General features: G+C 34.1%; 2 protein-coding genes across 6 annotated transcripts; one reads left to right on the top strand and one right to left on the bottom strand.

The window, feature by feature from the left end:
• Nucleotides 1–210: 210 nt before the first annotated feature.
• Nucleotides 211–6,825, bottom strand: LOC114413279 (alcohol dehydrogenase-like). Of its 3 annotated transcripts, none has more exons than XM_028377578.1 (9): nucleotides 6,750–6,825; nucleotides 6,330–6,643; nucleotides 5,774–5,909; nucleotides 5,590–5,659; nucleotides 5,415–5,508; nucleotides 4,724–4,937; nucleotides 4,252–4,393; nucleotides 3,730–3,900; nucleotides 211–808 (listed from the first exon to the last, which is right to left on the bottom strand). In XM_028377578.1, the coding sequence occupies exons 2-9, from the start codon at nucleotides 6,589–6,591 to the stop codon at nucleotides 617–619; spliced, it is 1,281 nt and encodes a 426-aa protein (XP_028233379.1). In that variant the 5' UTR covers nucleotides 6,592–6,643; nucleotides 6,750–6,825; the 3' UTR covers nucleotides 211–616. The 3 variants fall into 3 exon arrangements, with proteins under 3 accessions (XP_028233379.1, XP_028233380.1, XP_028233381.1); XM_028377579.1 differs by having other exon boundaries at nucleotides 6,330–6,634; nucleotides 6,750–6,798; XM_028377580.1 differs by lacking the exon at nucleotides 6,750–6,825 and having other exon boundaries at nucleotides 6,330–6,463; nucleotides 6,577–6,728.
• A 3,605-nt stretch (nucleotides 6,826–10,430) lies between these two features.
• Nucleotides 10,431–16,265, top strand: LOC114413281 (TOM1-like protein 5). Of its 3 annotated transcripts, none has more exons than XM_028377585.1 (11): nucleotides 10,432–10,875; nucleotides 11,216–11,303; nucleotides 11,747–11,850; nucleotides 12,249–12,327; nucleotides 12,577–12,675; nucleotides 12,774–12,887; nucleotides 13,471–13,619; nucleotides 13,855–13,930; nucleotides 14,383–14,468; nucleotides 15,052–15,216; nucleotides 15,667–16,265. In XM_028377585.1, the coding sequence occupies exons 3-11, from the start codon at nucleotides 11,753–11,755 to the stop codon at nucleotides 15,998–16,000; spliced, it is 1,200 nt and encodes a 399-aa protein (XP_028233386.1). In that variant the 5' UTR covers nucleotides 10,432–10,875; nucleotides 11,216–11,303; nucleotides 11,747–11,752; the 3' UTR covers nucleotides 16,001–16,265. The 3 variants fall into 3 exon arrangements, with proteins under 3 accessions (XP_028233385.1, XP_028233386.1, XP_028233387.1); XM_028377586.1 differs by having other exon boundaries at nucleotides 11,753–11,850; XM_028377584.1 differs by lacking the exon at nucleotides 11,216–11,303 and having other exon boundaries at nucleotides 10,431–10,875.
• The last annotated feature ends 313 nt before the right edge of the window (nucleotides 16,266–16,578 follow it).

A 16,578-nucleotide genomic window follows, 5' to 3' on the forward strand; every position in this document is an offset into this window, starting at 1 on the left:
CATTGGATATTTCGAATAATTTTCAAGGTACGTAAACTCCAAGTTTATTAAATTTATGGAGTTGTTTAGTGGGACTGCTAAGCACTAGGATTTAAATCTATACCTTGGAGAGTACCAACAAATGTGAATTAGGATCCTATTTCCGACATTGTTGGAGATGCAATGATTATTTAACAAAGGATCTTCAAGAATTTGGCTGCTCTAAGTACGTAAAGTTAAAAAGTAAAAGCCACATTCACCCATAATTTGTACAAAAATTCATTTTGGAAACATTTTTTTTAAATTTACTTTCTTGGAGCATGTCTAGCTTTTCTGTTATTTTCCTGCTTTTTCATCATCAGTTTTATGGCATGCCAATGATGAGCATTCAGAGACTATTATTCTTCACCTTGGTGTACCTATTTGATTACATGAGTTAGAACTTAGAAGCAAAGCAATGCACAAAAAGAAAAACAGTTTTCATTTGAACATGTCCCTGCAATGACACATCAGAGGACATCTATCTATTTGTGTTCTCAGGGCACCAACACCTTGCAACTCCAAAGCATGTATATCTTGTAGGGTGTGAGAAGCAGAGCTATTGCTGCTGCAGAAAAGCATTGCTGGGAATATAGAGCTATATTATCTCGATCACAGCTCGACCGACAATTTTTCCTTCATTGAGATCTTGGAATGCTTTTCCTGCCTCGTCAAAGGTGTATGTTCTAGAAACAGCATGGCCAAGATTGAAGATTCCTGTTTCTGCCAGTCTAATTAACTTAGGAAGATCTTGCCTCGCTCTGCCTCCATATGAGCCAATAACTTGTATCTGCTCAAATAAGAATTTAACATTTTTAGATGAAAAGAGAATACAATCAATTAACATTGCAGAAAACAAACGGGTTTTGTTAACATGCGTCCTACACAGGCTAAGAAGCATTTTTGTCCCTGATTATATTATCCTAGTAATTGAAGAAAATATCAAATGCTTTTTGGATTTTCAATATATTAAATGCTTTTACTTTTCAGTTGATAGTTTCTATTTTAATTTCACATGTTAACAAAACGCAAAACAATATTAAACTTAAGTGAGTGTGTTTGATAAACTTAAAACTTTTGTAATGTTTGAATATATTCATTTTAGGTACTGAAGGTGTATTAAGATAAAACAAGGTTCCTCTAAAGTAAGTTAGAATGAATCCACCCTTCATTTAATTTAAAGTACATCATGATCTTAACCCCCTGAACATTCCTTGCTTGCTTCAGAGACAATCTCACTTTAGAGTGGCTTTTTCCCTTAAAATATGCTACTGACATTTAGTAAAATAAATGAGGCTAGTTTGCTACACTAAAGGAATCTATTGTCATTTAGTAAAATATACTGAATATTTTAGCACTTCACTCGAATTCATTTTTGGAAGAAACTAATATTGAGGCTTCTACTGCCGAGGTACCTTCACCTTCCCCTGCAACAGCTTCTTTACCTCAAGCTACTACTTCTCAAAATGATCTTGTCACAATGTGCACAAGAGCTAAAGCTGGTGTTGTCAATCCTAGACTTCATCCTACTCTTCTTCTAGCTCATTCTGAGCCCAAGTCAACAAAAACTGCTTTTTCCAATCCTACTTGGTTTGCTGCAATGAAGACTGAGCATGATGCTTTGATGAAAAATGTTGCGTGGACTCTTACTAAACTGCCTCCATCTAGGGCTCCAATTGGCTGTAAATGGGTGTTTAGGGTGAAGGAAAACCCTGATGGCACTATCAACAAGTACAAAGCAAGACTTGTAGCAAAGGGATTTCATCAGAAACTTAGTTATGATTACAATGAGACATCCTCCTGTAATCAAACCAGTAACTGTCAGAATTCTTTTGTCTCTTGCCATCACTCACAACTGGAGTCTTCAACATTTAGATGTCAACAATGCATTTTTAAATGGCATTCTTGAAGAGGATATTTACATGAGTCAGCCTCTTGGTTTTGAAAACAGCAACAAGCAACTTGTGTGCAAGCTGCACAAAGCCATCTATGGCCTAAAACAAGCTCCTAGAGCTTGGTTTGACAAACCTAAGGCTACTCTTCTTCAATACAATTTCAGGTCCAGCAGATGTGATACTTCATTATTCATCTACACTGAATCCAGCACTGTGATCTACATGTTGGTGTATGTTGATGACATTACTGTCACAGGCAACAATCCTAATTTCATTAAATCCTGGTTACTAAACTTAATTCTGAGTTTTCTTTAAAGGATTTAGGTAATCTGGATTATTTTCTGGGTATTGAAGTCAGACCTCAGCCTAATGTGCTCTTATTCTAACTCAGTCCAAGTATACAAGAGATCTGTTGACTAAAACCAAGATGGATGAAGCTAATTCCATCTCCTCTCCAATGGTTGGTGGCTGCAAGTTAACCAAATCAGGGTATGAGTCTTTTTCTGATCCCACTCTATACAGATCTGTTGTGGGTGCTTTGCAGTATGCAACCATCACCAGAACTGAAATTAGTTTCTTGGCCAACAAGGTCTGTCAATTTATGTCAGATCCCACTGAACAGCATTGGGCAGCAATAAAAAGGATTCTCAGATACTTGGCAGGCACTATTAGTTTTGGCTTAAGCTTCCTTCCTTCCTTCCTCTTCTGGACCTCCATTTTCACTGCATGCATATTCTGATGCTGACTGGGCTTCTGACCCAGATGACTGAAGGTCTACTTCAAGAGCAGCAGTTTCTTTGGCTCAAATCTGGCATCTTGGTGGTCTAAGAAGCAATCTGTGGTTGCTAGGTCCAGCATAGAAGCTGAATATCGTAGTCTGGCTTTGGCTACAGCAGAGGTCACATGGATAAATTCTCATGCAACTCCTATCATTTTGTGACAATATGAGCACTGTTGCTCTTGCTCATAATCCTGTGATGCATTCTCGCACCAAACATATGGAACTTGATTTATTTTTTGTCAAGGAGAAAGTCATTGCCAAGCACCTTCAAGTTGTTCATGTTCCAGCTGTTGATCAAAGAGCATATATTCTCACAAAGGCCCTCACTCCTAATTTTACTACATATAGGTCCAAGCTCAGAGTGGTTGAAAAGCATTCTGCCAACCCCTCATGAGCTTGCGGGGGGTATAGGAGTACACTTACTCGGTGTAGTAGTTTTCTTTTTCCTTCAGCTAATATGTAAGGCTTAACTATAGTTAGTAGTTAATCTATAGTGAGTTGTTAACAGTTAGGACAGCTGTCACTAACTAACTCAGGTTAGTTGATAGTTACATAACTGTAACTGTTATATAAACAGAATTGTAAACTGTTTTCAATTGGGTTGAATACAATCATCTTTTCACCTCAATTTAGTTCTCTTTCAGATTTTCTCTCACGGATTCATTTAGTCTTCAACAAAGACTACTAAATATTTTCAGTCTAAATATTTCTCATAATTTGCACTGAATTAGGTTTCAAAGAGGCCCCTTGGCATGTACAATTTCAACCAAAAGATCATCTTCAATCAGTTTGTTCAAGTAAAGGCAAATTACTTCTACTTTCTAGTCCTTAAAAGCCAAACTTCAGTTTAGCCAGGGAAAGAGGATGGCTACTAAAGAGAAATTGGAAAAAGGAAAACCGAAGTTGATGACAAAACAAACATTAATATGTTATAATCATAATAAGCAGTTTAAATTCATTCTGAATGGAGGTAGTGGTTATATGTGGGAGTACCGGTAACAATCACATTGACAACAGTTAAGTAAGAGAACACACCTTTCGGCGAACAAGCCGATTTATATCCACCTCTCCTAAAGAACCAGCTTGTGCCAGTCCAATCATCACAGCTTTCCCCCCATCCTTCACACTTTGTGTGCACTGAGCAAATGTCTGTGGTTTCCCCAAGGCTTCCACAGCAACATCAACACCCTTTCCACCAGTAATTTCCTGTGTGATAATGTAAACAATTAAAAAAGAGAGTCTCTTCAAGTGAACAAAATGATGCCATGATAGTTTGAGCAGATAACATATCAGGAGCCAACAGGCAGTGTGTGTATGTAAAAAGGTGATTTGGCAGAGTACACAAACCATTAAGTATGTCAAGGTCAATATAAACATGTAATGAATGAACTGCTCTTCCTTTTTACATATTGAAATACACAGCAAATCCCTTTTAAATTTTGTGATATAGAAGTCATTCAAGAGCCATAGAAGGTCTTTTTGCTTTGAAAGTTTTCTAATGGAATTTATCTAACAAATATTGATTCAAGGTAGATACATATAGAGAAATGCACATACAAGTATCTTTTCAATGGGATCTTCCTTTGCTGAATTTACAGTGTGAGTAGCACCAAATGTCTTTGCTTTCTGTAGCTTTTCATCCCGTACATCCACAGCAATTATATCTGAGGCACCAAAGGCTCTAGCTATCTGTAAACAACTGGAATGGGTGACAAAGTTAAAAGGATACACAATTTGATTAGAGCCAATAGAGCTGATACATGGTCAACATAGGAAATCTACTGGTTCCCAATTATACCGTAAATGAGTATTAACTAATCTAGTGACCAGTGGGGTTTCTACAATTTATATAGCTCTTCTCAAGTTCTCAATTGCCAATGGCTAGCACATATAATGTTTTGCATATCACAAACAAGAACTATGTTTTTTTCTTATTAACTCAAGATAAATAAGACAACTACAAAAGGCAATAGGCACAGCTAGGTGAAGATTTAACAGCATAAAAATCTTCCAAAAATAGATTATTTACCTAGAACCAACACCTCCAGTTCCAATAACAGCAACAGAATCACCAGGACGCACTTGAGCTGCATGAGCCATAGCGCCGTAAGCAGTAAAAACAGCACATCCTAGAATTGCAGACTCTGTATATGGCAATGAGTCTGGTAATACAGACACTCCATTTGCTGGCACAACGCAGTATTCAGCAAGCCCTCCCATACTATACATGAATGCTGGTTTTCCTGTAAGTAGCAAACTTTTTTCAGTATTCCAAATTTTCCAATAATGAATGATCCCACAATTAGGGATAAATGCACTTGAAGAACATTGAAATATGTACTAGCTGAATATAGAACATCATAGTAGAGAAAAAATGGGAATAATAGACACACACTCTTAGTATGAAGTTATAATTCATTACAGTTAAGCTTGTATGATAAATGAAAATATTGAGAAAATACACTTCTTTGATGAAAAAGGAAGTTGGCATGCTTAAGGATTAGTAAAATCAGTAGTATGTGTATACTATCAAGAAAAAAGTAGCTCAGGTGTCTGCAGTGGTGATGCTTGTAGTAGTGTGATAAGAAAATAAGATTAAAAAAAGTCAAATTACAAGACTTTTAAATAATATCCAAATCACTACTGCAGCTGCTGGTAGTAGACATAGGGCAAATATAGCAACATAGTTAGGCTTGAAATAATAGGTAAATCATACTAACCACTGTTTCGAAAAAAAAGTCGAGTTTCACCATCATAGAGGGTTCCTTTTGCCCGGTTATAGGCAAAGAAAGCTTCACATAGATCATCATGGCCCTGTATACCATTTGGAGACAACATCAACAATGAACAAGAATCCAGTTAACATACAGAGTGAAGTGTTTAACACAGTATTACCTTTGAACAGTAGGAGCAGTTGCCACAAGGCATGATGAAGGCCCCAACAACTCGAGATCCAACTGGAAGCCTGAAACGCAGAGAAGCAAAATTGTCATTCCTACTGGTCATTATCTAGAATGAAATTATATTTTCGTTAAGTAGAACATCATGACACAGAAATCACATTGCCAATAACTTTCACCTTTCTATGGTTTTGCTGTCAGTGAGTGCTCCATGTTCAACAACCTCACCGGTAATCTCATGCCCCACAACACAAGGACTGGAAAACGGAATTTCACCTTTCATAACATGTAGATCAGAGTGGCATACTCCACAGGCTACACCAAAACACAATTAGATTCAATGATAAGAAACCTCTTCAATAAAAAAACACATCTCATTCCCTCCACTGGACACTAGGATCCTTCCCCAGCCCCCTCTTGTTTTTTTTTTTTTTTTTTTTTTTTGTGTGTGTGTATACTTCGAAAACAATCACTCAGAGTGGTTAGTATCTAAAAACTGACACTCTACAAGCAGGTTTCATTTTTTTCTAACGCCCTTTCATTTCTCACTTGACTTGTACAAAGCACACCCTCAGAATCATATCAGTGTACGACAAAATTAAATGAGGTAAATTTGAAAAGACACATGATGAGCAGTAGATAATAACAAAAAATAAAATTAAAAAATTGAATTTCGGGGAAGACCCTTGTTGCCATTAACGTTGTGGATGCACAAGAATTGAAGGGTACCCTTACCTTTGGTTTTGATGAGAACTTCACCGGCCTTGGGGCGAGGCATGTTAAATTCCTCGATGGTGAGAGGCTTGTTGGGTTCCCAATACACAGCTCCACGCATGTAAGATGGCAATGCATCACCACCAACACCTTGGCTATGAAATGAAGAAAAAGACACAGAGAGAGGGTTGAGGATTGAGGAATGGCGAGACAACAAAGACCAAGAAGAAGCAAACTTGGAGTAGTGGGTGGCGATGTTCCTACGAACCATTGCAGATGTCATTTCTGAATTTCAGAGACAATATGCTGTGATGAATCACGACAACCTACGGGAACTGAGTGAGTTGATGATTACAACAAAGTACAAACAACTACATAGGAATTAAATACTAAATCAACTATGAGATGAGATAGAGATCCCAACTTGACGTGTCATCTTACCTTAGTATTCAACTCAACCTTAAATACAACTTGCAGCAAATGCCAAATCCATTGCCACGACTAATAATATTTGTATAATCAATTATAGTACTTTTTCTTCTTTTTTTTGTGGGTGAACCATTATTTGTTCTAACACTTTTTAATTCCGCGATCAAGGATAGATAAATGGTATGATTCACATTGGTATTTTTTAAGAAATTAATGTTTTCTTTTTTGTAAAATAATAAAATAATGTTGGAGTCATAGGTCGAATATTGAAATTAACAGAGTATCCTATCCAATCTAATTTTAATGCTCAGGTCAATCTGGTTGAACTTAGGCTTTCTTTGACTACCACCCCTTGAAGAACTCCTTACCGAATAATATTCATTTCAAAAAAACATGAAACTTATTAAAATTCACACACACACAGTCCTGCTTCTTTTTCGCACGCCTATTTGGTAAAATTATAGTTGGAAAAAATAATTGTATTATTTCAAAATGGTATATTATAAAAAATAATTAAAATAAATAAACATTTTTTATCCGAAAAATAAATAAACTTGATACTAGAGTTGTGTACGCATTCAAACACCAATTTTCAAACCGATCCCCATACTTTTTTTTTATTGAATTCCATAATTCCTACTATTAAACTTCAATAATTGCCTACGTCTTGAAAAGAAACATTCTTCGTAGTGCTTTGAATTTTTACTTTAAACTATTTCCCGAATATGCAAGTAGTCAGTAAATTATTTTGATAATAACCTTTGGATAAGACCAATCTGGCGTGTTCGGATAAAACATATGACGACACAGTTACTTTTATACAGTTTATTTATATAATAAAAACTAAAAAGGATACTAGACTAGAGTGCTCGACATGCAAAATAATCCATTTTGTGGATAATTATATAAATATATAAATATATAATATTATATATATATATATATATTTATATTATGAAAAAAAAAAGAATTGTAAATTTAGCTCATGTAATTATATAGGATTAGATATAGACACTTACGAATTGAATCGACAATATAAAGCTATAAACAAAAGCGTTTTAAATTTTGGATGATTAAAAGGTGTTATATAACTTTTCTACATTGGTAAGATTTATTTTGTTTTAAATGAATTGTTCATATTTATCTGATCTTTTTAAATATTTTTAGTTTTAGTTTCACTTAAATTAAAAATATATAAATATATGTACAATCACTTGCTCGTTGCTAGTCAAATGCATTTGTGTCACGGTTGAATCGTATTTTCGATATGTTGGTAATGTTAGTGAACAAATCAACAAAGGTTTATAAAGAAAACGACAACGTGTGCTGTACTCCAGAGCCAGAGGACAATACCTGACACTGGGACCAACCACGACCAAAGTCACTAGCAAATGTTACTAATCGCTTTGTTTGAGTGACACTTGTAAGCTATGTTCGTTGGTAATGTCTTTTTTTCTGATTCGATGACTTGGCCTCCGGGACAACTTCACATTCCATGATACTAAAAGTTAAATAAAATCTTGTGAATAATTATTTTCATCAAGGAAACCATTCTCTTTTCTTCTTTTGGTAAAACATAATGTTAGTAATCTTAAGAAATTAAATCAACATCAAACATAAAAAAGGAAAAACATCTTTGTTTTTTTAATACATGTTTTAGGAGTAGGTTAAGGTGGACCACCTCATAAATAACCTATTATGAACAATAAATAATTTTTTAACCATTAGATTAGATTAATGTTGTTATCATATGTACACCACATTAAATTCTTCTAACTCTCTGGCTCCTGCTTATTGCTATCAGAGAATATCCGACAGTATATTTTTTTTACTTTTATTCTTCTCTCTTTTCCCTTTTCATTCTTAATCTGCAATCACCTGAAACCACCCGCCTTAATTTGCATATCCCTCTCCAAAATGAAACAAAAATGATCATATTTGAAACAAATATGCCAAGTGCTCCGTTATGGTTCCATTCGAGATACTTGGTAGAAAACGCGATGGAGGTGTGGAGCTACAGAGTTGCGTAGGACGACCGCTATGGAGTTGCGTGAGACAGATCAAATCAAACCCGTTGTCTGTGTTTTTTGGCTTACGATGGTTCAGCATGATGAGATTGTGGCGGTTGTCAAAAGAATCCTTGTTGGCCACGACGACGACTAAGTTGTTGTGAGTGAGAGGAATATTAATCGGTGATTTGACACATATGATGCACTTAATCTATGTGCAAATCGGTGCATAAGTGGTTCGTAATAGATCATATACAAGATTGTTCATTGTAACATTGGCCCATGTTTTATATTAATTTAAATTTAAAACATTAAACAAACTTTTTTATTGAATGTAGATCAACTTAATAAAAAAAATTTAGTTTAACGGGTTTGAAGTCAAATTTAAATATATAATTGTATTAAATATTTTAAAGAATAATTTTGGTGGATATAGTAATTCTACCGACTTGAGACCATCTCTCATAAAAAACATCTTATTTTTTCGGTTAAAAAAAGAGTAAATAGAGGTATATTATAAATCACATATAGTTATTATTAAAAAAATTAAACAATACTAAATAATGTTAAACATTAATTAATTAAGATTAATATAATATAACATGTGTTCTGATTTGGTTTAATTTTTACCGCCAAAGCCAAAAATTGAAACAAATTGCAATATTTTTTTAATTGATTTTATGGTTTACAGGTTTCTAACATCCATAAAAGTCACAGTAAACACATATTTAATCATCTTTCATTAATTATTAGGTTTTAAGCTTATATATGAAAAAGATTTTCACTAAATGACATAACCTCACCATATAAATACTATAAAATAATATTTTACAACAAAGACTAATTTTATTGCAAAATATAAATACGTTGTACCTATAATTTCACTTAGAATCACTAAAGAAGCTAACAAGTTACATATAGATTAGCTAAGCATGTTATGACTGTTATTGTTAATTTTCATGTTTATTCTTTTGCTCTAAACTCTATTGTTTGTGAGTTAAGAGCTTATATGGCTAAGTCGTCTTCCCTAGAGGCTTTTAGCTTCTTGAATAATACTTCTCATTCAAAAAAAAAAAGTACGTTGTACCTATAGGACACATGTATGGCACAAACTATTATTAAAATAACTTTTAAATTTTTCTAATAAGTATTCTTTTTTGAAAATATTAATATGATTGAACAGAGTCGTTGCAATGTGAATAACTTGAGCATGTCAAATAGAAAATCATTTCTGTAAGGGGCAATTATAGCACCCTAAACAAAGATGTTCTCACATTTATGGAATATAGATATAGTGAATTTGGGATACATTGTCAAATAAATAAAAGTTTGTTAATAAAGAGCACAATTGTTTGTCAACTACATCACATGGTATTAGAATCACTTTTTTAAGTAGTTAATTAATTAAAAATTCCCTTTTACATAGCTTTTAAAATATTAATTATTTCCTCTAAAAAATATTTATTATTAAAATTAACAAACTTAATATTTATCATGATTTATGATTTAATAATAATAATAAAAACATGATACTCTCAGTATATATATTATTTTCTCTTACTTTTTTAATGCAAATTTTTGTTACTGACAATGGTAATACTCTGACTAGATATATCAACCCAAAGTACTATCGAGGAATTCAAGATTTTTTCTAAATTAAAATCTTGAATCATACGCGTCAACAGGTAAAAGGGTGAAGCATAGGCGAGTAGACAAAGGGAAGGTGAGGTTATCAAATTGCAGCTTCTCCTTGGAAAAGAAGATTTAGCTTCGGAAGAGTAGGGACAGGGACAGGTCTTATGGCGGTGCTGAAGTTTGTTTGTTCAACAATTACCTTAACAACGACAAACACATACCAAACCCAAACCTTACTTAGATTTCATTCTTCGTTTCTTCTCTGACCATTTTCAATTCTTCACACAACACACATTCATATAATCATATCTGACAATTTGTCACACACTTTAACTTTACTACTTACTTGCCCAATTAACTATTTCATCGTCATATGCTAAAAAGCTTTCAACTTTAAAGTTAACCATAAAGAAAAGCTCTCTGTGAAAGAAAAAAGCAACAACCAAATTGATCTTCGGTTCTGGGTTACAATTGAAATGCTGAAGCTCTCTGAGGTTTATCACTGAATCCTTGGCATCTTCCTCATGATCTTTGTCCTTGTACAAGTTAAAAATATATATTTTAATTATTATTGTTGTAGTTTTTTTTTGTTTATTGAGTGTGCTCATCTTGGCCCTAAATCATAAGCACTGCAAGTTTGGTTTTTGAGGTTTCATTTTTTCTTTTTATTTCACTTACTTCTTTGATGTGTTAAGTATTAAGATCTGATCGTTTGGGTTGTGGGCATGAAGGATTATAATTTTTGTTCATTTTTCTCAATAACATTTCTTTGAGCTTACATCGAAATTGAGTTAAATGCTGAGTTATCTCGCCTTAAATTTTGTGCTGTTGCAGGTCGTTCATGACATATAAGCAGTTCAGAATTTATCGCTACTTGCTAAGCATTTAGTTTAGCACTACCCTTCTGCTTCTGCCACAACGTGTGAGTTTCATCTCTATCTTAGGTCACTAAGTCACTTTAATTGCCTTATGGTGGAAAATGTTTTATATAGGACAAATTCTGAGTCGTGTGATCGCAACTTTTTTGTGTGTTGTGGATCAGTTAACTTTCACTTCCCTTGTGAAATTATATATAATGGTTAACAGTCTAATGTAACATGGAATCCAAGTTTTAGTTTATAGTACTATATTCTGTAGTGCTATTCATTCAAGGGCAGAAATGCTTATTTTCTCTTTGGTATTCAGTTTGACTTAATATTTAAGGTTGTATTTTGTCTCTTTAGAGATAGATCTCGTTTGTTTCTAGTAAGTGAAAGTGGACCTAATTTAATTTTAATGATATTTACTCTTTGTTTAATGTTTGCCTTCCATTCCGAATTATCTTTTAAATTTTATATTTTATTGAATTCTTATATTTTTATGTAGAAAAAGATGGCAGCTCTGGTCAATGCTGCAACAAGTGAGAAACTGGCTGAAACTGACTGGATGAAAAATATTGAAATCTGTGAATTAGTTGCTCATGATCAAAGGTACCCGACAAAGCTTTATTTTCCTTATATGATATTCAAGGTTTTTTAAAAAAAGTCCTTGACTGTAATTGCAACTGCAACATCAAGGTTTTTGGAGTTTCTGACTACGTTGCAATCACAATTGCAGCTACATCAATTGCTGCTACTTTTTACAATATCAAGGATTGTGACAAAACTGCAATTGCACTGGGACCATAATTTAAAACCTTGATGATGTTGTTTCTTTTTGTTTGATCATTGTTCATTGATTATGGTACTTGTTCACTGCTACTCCTAGATGCGCTAGCCTGGCTGGCCTATCACATGATTATGAAATCATAAATGTGCCAGAATAATCCTAGGTTCCAAGCAATGTTGATGTTGATGATCATCATATTTTTGTTTTTCTGAATATTCAGGCAAGCTAGAGATGTTGTTAAAGCTATAAAAAAGAGGCTGGGTAACAAGAACCCAAACATTCAACTTTATGCTGTCGCGGTGAGTATAACAACTTCTGTATTTCTCTGTTTATAATTTTTCAAGTGAATTTTCTAAATATTTTATACCTACACCATACCTGAAATGGAGAAGATTGATTATGTAATTTTCTTTTCTTGAATGTATTTCTCTGTTTATAATTTTTCATGTGAATTTTCTAAATAGTTTTTACCTACACCATACCTGAAATGGAGAAGATTGATTATGTGATTTTCTTTTCTTGAATATTTATATTACTTGATTTTCTAGTTGCTGGAAATGTTGATGAACAATATTGGAGATCGTGTTCACCAGCAGGTGATTGATACAGGAATTATTCCTATTCTTGTGAAAATTGTGAAGAAAAAAGTGAGTTTTTCTCCACACTGACTATTGTTCTTTAGCAAAGTTATTTTTCATTTTTTCCTTAATCGTCTCTCTCTCTCTTTTTTTTCCTTGGCATGCAGTCAGATTTGCCTGTAAGGGAGCGGATATTTCTCCTATTAGATGCCACACAAACATCCCTTGGTGGTGCTTCTGGAAAGTTTCCACAGTATTATAATGCATATTATGATTTGGTGGTAGGTACAGATATGTGAAGTACAACCGCGAGATTTCCTTATGATTCTGATATAGATTATTTGATTAATAAGTGGAAGCTAGACTATTGTTTCGGCAGAGTATGAAAGAAGTGAAGTAATTTAAGCGTTATGGGTTTTAAAATGTATATGGTTTTGGTTTTTACTATATATGCTAAATTTGGGTATGGTGGTCAGGTCATATGGTATGGGTATGGTGGTCAGGTCATATGGTAGTCTCCGTTATGAGTTTATGGAACACAGTTATAAAATTGTAACTATTGTATGAGAAGTTTGTGTTAAATGGGAAGAATGATCCCAAGTTAGTTCTGTTTACAGAAAATGGTGGTATTTTTCCTTTAGAGAGAGCCTGTGGGTGGTATGCAAATATGCTTGGTATTAGGCTTTAGAGTCTCTATTTTTGCTATAAAAAATCTGACATATTTTCTACCTGAATTATAGACAGTCATGACTCTCCTATTCCCTTTGTGTATATGTACGATTCAAATGATCATATGGTCATGGAAACACTTTTTTGTCAATACTAGTTTATTATTTGTCAACGCTTTGTTTTACTTTTTTATAGAGTGCTGGGGTGCAGTTTCCTCAAAGGGATCAAGTGACCCAATCAAATCGTCCCCGTTCACAACTTAATGGGATTAACAATGTACCGAACAGGGAGCAGGTCCCGCCTAGACATCAGCAAGCAGAGTCCCAAACTGTTCCTGAATCTAGGTGACTTATCTTCATCTTTGGTAAACTTGTGGACAGGATCTATAGAAATCCTTCTCTAACTTGTTTCATTAGATCCTTTTTTTTTTTTTTTGTATAAATTCAGAATCATGGATGATTCTTGATCTGGAGACCTGTCCACTTAGCTGGTGGAGAAATATCATTCTAAAAAATATTTGTTCTGTCATCTTTTTTATCCAGATAAGCACATCTCTTAATCTGCAATTGTGTTTTGCAGCATTATTCAAAAGGCTAGTAATGCATTAGAAGTTTTAAAAGAAGTCCTTGATGCTATCGATGCCCAACATCCTCAGGTGAGCCAAGGACCTGTCATGCTGAAATCAGATTTTGCATTCCTAGGATATGACTTGCTCTTCATTTTGATTCATACTTGATCTACCTTTGCATTGATACATCTTGTGATGCTTCTTCAATTTTCGGTCAAAGTAATAGGCCTCACTCTCAAATTTGTTTTGCTTCTGTTTTTGAGATTGACAACAAGGAATGAGGTTGAGAGCCTCGAGATAGTTCTTGATGATGATAAACAGAAATAGTATGGAAACAATAGGAACTTCTTCAAGATTCTACAACAAATTAAAAAAATCATGAGGCATAAGCTGTCACTTGGAAGGGATTTGACATATGACTATTATGTTCTTTAAATACTTTTTATTTTATGAACCAAACCTGAGATACACGTATGTAAAATGTAAATAATCACATTCCTGCATTAGCTAAAACTTATTTTTTTTTTTTTCTTTTCTAGGCTGCAAGAGATGAATTCACCCTTGACCTTGTTGAACAATCTTCATTTCAGAAGCAAAGGGTAATGCATCTTGTGATGGCTTCTCGGTAAGGCTGCTGTAAATTTTTCTTTTCTGCTAAAAGCATATACAATTTATGTTTCTCATTTCTAGACTTGAAATGTTTAACAGGATGGATTATAATGCCTTTGCTTTTGGTCTGTCGCATCTATAGAGATTTTGCTTTGATACTTGATCCACTTTAACGATTCATAAGCAGCAGATTTTTGCTATTGAACTAAGAAAGGCATAATTTTTAGTTTTTTCATGTTGCTTCTTTTTTATTTTTTTAAGAGGTACACAATTTATTAGATGTACATTTTATTTACTTTTTCAATTAATATATAATATAATGGAAAATTGATATATTAATTTAGGGAAAATTATGAAGGAATAATTTCTAGAAATTTGTTTTAAAAAATTAAATCAATAAATGGCTACTCATTAATCATTATTTGAATATAATTTATTTATTCAATGGTTATTTGTTATGAAACTGGAAATATTTTTATGCAAAAATGTTCTTGTAAATTTCCCTAATATTCATGTTTTGCACATTCATGCATTTATTCTATGCATTTATTCTATGTTTAGTTTGTACCTTCAACTGCTTTTTCTCTGTTTTTTTTAAGAGATGAGAGGATAGTTTCTCGAGCAATTGAATTAAATGAGCAACTTCAGAAAGTTCTTGCAAGACATGATAGCCTTCTTTCGGGCAGGCCCACAACAATAGCTAATCATTTGGAGTGTGAAGAAGCTGAGGATGAGGAGGAAGAACCAGAACAGTTATTCCGGAGGTACCTTGCCTATTCTTTATCATGCTAAACTTATTTCCTTTTCATGAAGGACGAAACTGTATCTTGAATATTCATTTCCTTTTTGTTTTATTTATTTTACCAAATGAACAGTGTAATCAAATGAAAGCAGTTTTGATTACTAGAGTCCTAGTTGGTTAAAGTTCTCAACAAGTACTTGTAGGAGAAGAAATAAGGAGATAAAATGAATCAAACGTCTCTGATAAGTTAAAATCAAATCATGCACCTTAGCTTTATAAAGAACTTAGATGACAGAACTTCTGAAAAACTTATCCAAACTGGAGAAAGTTTTATGTTAACTTATAAGACAAAGTTTGATTCATTTTATTTCTTCATTTTCTTCTCCCATTAAGAGTTTGTTAAAAAATTTATCCAAACTGAGCCTAGGAATATAGGGTCAGTGTGAGTTAATAACTTTTTTATGGCTGGCAGATTACGCAAAGGAAAGGCTTGTGCAAGGCCTGAAGATGAAGAAAGAGAACCTGAGTTTCCTCACTTGTGTTTTCTGGAAGAGAGACTCAACCGGCCGTTAATAAGACCACTATCTTTGGAGCCATCTCGAGAAGCTAATACTTATTCTGCACCTGCTGTGATTCCTCCTCACATGGCAATTCCACCACCGCCTTCAAAGCACATTGAGAGGGAGAGATATTTTCAGGAAAATAAAAAGGACGGTGCTACTTTGGCTGGCCACTTGAGAGGCCTCTCCTTACATAGTCACAATGGCAGCAGCTCTCACAGTGGAAGCTTTGATTTTAGTGATTGATCTCTTAACATAAGAACCTCTTTTTTAAACTTTTATTTTTCAATTCTATGGTGTTGGGAATTGAAGTTGATGGTTTCTGATTTAGTCCTTTTGTGTGTGTGCGGGGGTGGGGGGAGGGGGTGATATGCCTGCTTCAGTTTGTAAGAATGCATGTAATTAAGGGTGTTTATGAGATCATGTGCTATGAGACCGGAGGTTTTGTAAGTTGCAATCCTAGTGTGATAATGCTTTCTCTTTCTAATTTCTAGGGAACTGTAACTATACATTTTCTTCTCTCAACTTACAAGCACTTATCTGTCAAAAAAAAAAAACTTACAAGCTCTTAATATATTAGGGTATAAAAGTGTGAGTCCTACCTCCTTTGGATTACTCAACCACCTCTTCTTCATACATCACCAACCTCTCACTCCCAACCATTTTCCTTCATCTCCCTCCCTCCTTTCAATGAACCAACACATATCCACAAACGCTCTCCACGTTCTTTGCACCCTTCAAACCATGTCTCACACCTCCACAATCTTGCCTCTAGTATACTCAGACCCACACGAGAACATGAACAAGAACTACTGCACCCTTTT

Source organism: Glycine soja, chromosome 5, assembly GCF_004193775.1.
Source record: "Glycine soja cultivar W05 chromosome 5, ASM419377v2, whole genome shotgun sequence".
NCBI lineage: Eukaryota > Viridiplantae > Streptophyta > Magnoliopsida > Fabales > Fabaceae > Glycine > Glycine soja.